Source organism: Nematolebias whitei, chromosome 3, assembly GCF_014905685.2.
Source record: "Nematolebias whitei isolate Nwh7 chromosome 3, NemWhi1, whole genome shotgun sequence".
NCBI classification, from domain to species: domain Eukaryota; kingdom Metazoa; phylum Chordata; class Actinopteri; order Cyprinodontiformes; family Rivulidae; genus Nematolebias; species Nematolebias whitei.
Genome location: NC_056500.1, coordinates 6,189,129 through 6,192,641, shown reverse-complemented (window position 1 = coordinate 6,192,641; position 3,513 = coordinate 6,189,129). Strand labels below are relative to the sequence as shown.

At 38.9% G+C, this 3,513-nt stretch overlaps 1 protein-coding gene across 1 annotated transcript in view; it reads right to left on the bottom strand.

The window, feature by feature from the left end:
- Window positions 1–771: 771 nt before the first annotated feature.
- Window positions 772–3,513, bottom strand: part of rgs4 (regulator of G protein signaling 4) — a 57,864-nt gene continuing 55,122 nt past the window's right edge. Inside the window, exons 4-5 of the mRNA XM_037697920.1 lie at window positions 2,393–2,556; window positions 772–1,881 (exon numbers count right to left, since the gene is read on the bottom strand). Of these exons, the coding sequence (XP_037553848.1) occupies window positions 1,645–1,881; window positions 2,393–2,556 (401 nt within the window). The 3' untranslated portion in view covers window positions 772–1,644. The remainder of the gene's footprint in view (window positions 1,882–2,392; window positions 2,557–3,513) is intronic.

The window sequence follows — 3,513 nt, the reverse complement described above, 5'->3', positions numbered from 1 at the left end:
ATAAGTATTAAATAAATAGTATTCACAAACAAAACTGTAAGGGTCCAAATGAGCAGCAGCTGCAATTTTGATGTTAAAACTCCTGTTCATAAAGTTAATTTGATCACATGTTCAGCTTAAAAATAGACAATGAGAACGTATTGTGAAAATAATAAAATACATGTTATCTGAACTAACAAGATGTTAAAGCTTATGGTGTTTTATATTAAATGTTATAAATCTGGGATTATAAATGGCTCTGCCAACAAGAAGCCTTGTTGACTGATTGATTGTATACAGTTCAAATATGTTTTGTCCACTCTGCAGTTAAAAAGCACAAACTGCTCTTGTAAAATGAGCAACATAAGCCGGATCTTAGAAATTAAATCCAATTACCGTATTTTCCGTCATACACGTTGCACAATGGTAGCAGGCTATGGAGAGCCGACTGTGTCATTAATAGCCACGTTTACCTATTACATGATACAACAGCATGCCATAGAGCTCGATTGCCATCTAGTGGCTGAAAATGGTAGTGTTCAAAACTTTCAGTCAAAATGAATGAAAATAGTCATATCTCAGCCAAAAATTGGTTTATAAACACGGAAAAAAATCCATAAATAAGTCGCTCCTGCGTATAAGTCGCAGGGCATGCAAATTATGCAAAAAACTACGACTTATAGGGTGAAAAATACAGTATTTAACTTCTTGTTAGGCCTAGAATGTGCATCTGCAGTGTCCACATTTAGGGAATATATATATATGTATATATTTATACATATATATACATTTCTGTATGCGCAACAGTTTAGTTTTAAGTGAGTGGCAGAAAAATATATATTGAGCAGATTTATGCATCATAAGGATATTATTTTAAGTAGTGGTGGATAATGTGTTTGCCTGTTTTTCATGTCTTGTTTGCTTTTAATTGAAAGCATGTCCTCTATAGTATTTTTTATTTTAACATTGTCCCTGTAAAACAATTTGAAGTTGCCATTTTAAATAAGCAATGCATATAAAGTGTATTATTTCAGTGTTGGTGTAAGTTTATATCACTGTCTTTCTTGTTATGCTCCTATTTCTAGATTAGTTTTTTTTAGTTCGTTTTCCAAACTGACTGGAAAGTAAAATTTGAACTTTTGGGAGGACGGTTGAAAATATGGACCAAATGTCAACATTCACTTTGTCGTCAAACAAATAAAACTTTCACTTTCCTTTCCTCTTCTTACAGATGACTGAATCATTTTAAAGTAAAATGCTCCTAAGCGAGTTGGCTGGAGGTAGCTTTCGATGGTTTTTAGCGTCGCTGCAAACTGACCTCCACTTGGGGAGTGGGTTGTGTTTGGCAGGACATTGGAAGCGTATCTTTTCACAGCACTAATATTTATGAAATGCATCGAGATATGAAACATTCATTCTGTCCTCTTCAGTCTTTTTCAGTTTTAAAACTACAAGACAGTTGAACGTGGATGAAATGGGGAAAAAAAATGACATTTTTATGACTTAACAGTAAATAACAGCAAGTAGAAGAGGGGACAAGCTCATCCAAAATAAGTCACCATCAAACCCAACATCTTCTCTAACCTTTTGTCCTTCCTTCAGTAGTTCTCATTTACTTTTTCAATCTTTGGCTCCTGATTTCAATCTTGCCGCCGTTCTTCCTGTTTAGGCTCCTCCAGCCAGCACCTGCCTGTTGTCGGCCCAGTTGCAGCCCTTCTTCTCTGGAGCGCAGTTGGTCTGTTTCTGACACAGATCCTGAATCACTTTGGATTTCAGGAACCGCCTGTATGAGTCTTTCTCCATCAGAGTGTAAATCATCTTCTGAGCCTCGTCGAAACAAGACGAGCTGCCGTCCTCCACTTCCTGCCTTGTTTTGTCTCTGGTCGCTGCATCCAAGTTCACCTTGAATCGGGTGAAAAGAAAGAGAAACGTGACTTTTCAGTTGGATGCACAGCAAATAAAAACTGTTCGAGTGTGAACTTCACAACACTTCAAAAAGGACAACTACTATGTGTTTCTTCTACTGACAACAACAAAATCTAAATTGGCGAGAGGCATCGTTGGAGCCTTTAATAAAATAATAAATCTGATGAAAGCATAAAACACTACAGAGGAAGGACACTCAGCTGAAAGGAATACAAAATAAAAAAGATAGGAATAAAAAGGTGCGTTCATGAACTCGAGTATAATTCTGGATTTTAATCATACAGTTGATTTATTTAATTTTACTCTAGTTGTTTTGGTCGTTTCTTTTGAACGTTGGTCATGTTCACCTTAGTTCTGGTTCTGTTGTGCACTTTTTATTCAATTTTCATGTTAATGTCCAGTAATTCGTCATATTAAAAGCATAACAATCCACTAGCTGTCTTGCAGAATTCACTCCCACCGTCTGTTATCAGTTAAAAGTCTTTACCTCGTTTGGAGCATCTGCCTCGACGTATTGTTGGTAGATCTCCTTGGCTTTGGCTGCCATCTTGGATGGTGGAGTATTCTTATAAGCCTCACAGGCAATCCAGAAGTCCACGTTTTCCTGACTGAACTCTGACTTCAGGAAGGTGGTGAAGACTCTACGACCAACTAGAAGAGAAAGACAAATCGATTTGAACTCTACATTACAGACCTATGTTCTAATAATTTAATAGCATGCCCTGACGTCTGTTATGAGGTAAGTAAAAGAAACGATGGCTGGATCTGGAATCATCAAAGCAAACGTGACATTAAAACGAAGCATGGGGTCTTAAACATTTAGTCTCCAAGCTTAGTGTTATTGACTTGTTTTGATTTCATGTAGGTAAACAACACAAAAAGGTCAAATGTGCTGGCTAAAGCACCAACCGTTAGCTGTTGTTTTCCATTTCACCTGCTTTCAAACAATGGCTGGTGGACGGACGCTGACGTCTTTGAGCAGAGTTGTTTATTTTTCTTCTGGTATCTGTTAGCTACAGAGGTTATTATCAGACGGTAGCTGATGGATTTTTTTTAACTGATGGAAGAGCAAAGCAAATGGATCGGCGCCTCTACAGAAGTGTAATAAAACCGAAGCTGCAATGCTCCAAAGTCCAGCGTGACTACGATGACAGATTGTTGAAACCGTTCGGGTCGCAGTGCGGTAAACAAAATAAGACTGAACCAACGGAAGCTGAGAAGTAAAGGCAGAGAGAAGACGTGACGACGCCGGAGGTCAGTGGATAAGTTCATGGGACGCAGCGGGTCAGAACTCAGCTGGATTCCCGCAAGGCCATTGCTCCTCCGTTTTTATCCACACACTCAGTGAGATTCTCAGAGGACTTGCAGATATATGCACAAGCACACAGACACATTTAACTCTGCACCGGTCAGAACGCCCTGAGGGGCCTCTTCGCTGTGCCTTGTGACACGTAGCAAAAAAAAAAAACGGAGCATGAGAATGAGACGACGAGTGTCAGAGTGGGTTTGTGCTCAATTTGCATGTTTGTGTGCTGTGTTCGAGACTCCTTCACTTCCCTTTCATAGCAAAGCCCTTTTCTAAACTGAGTGATGCTACTTACTGACCAT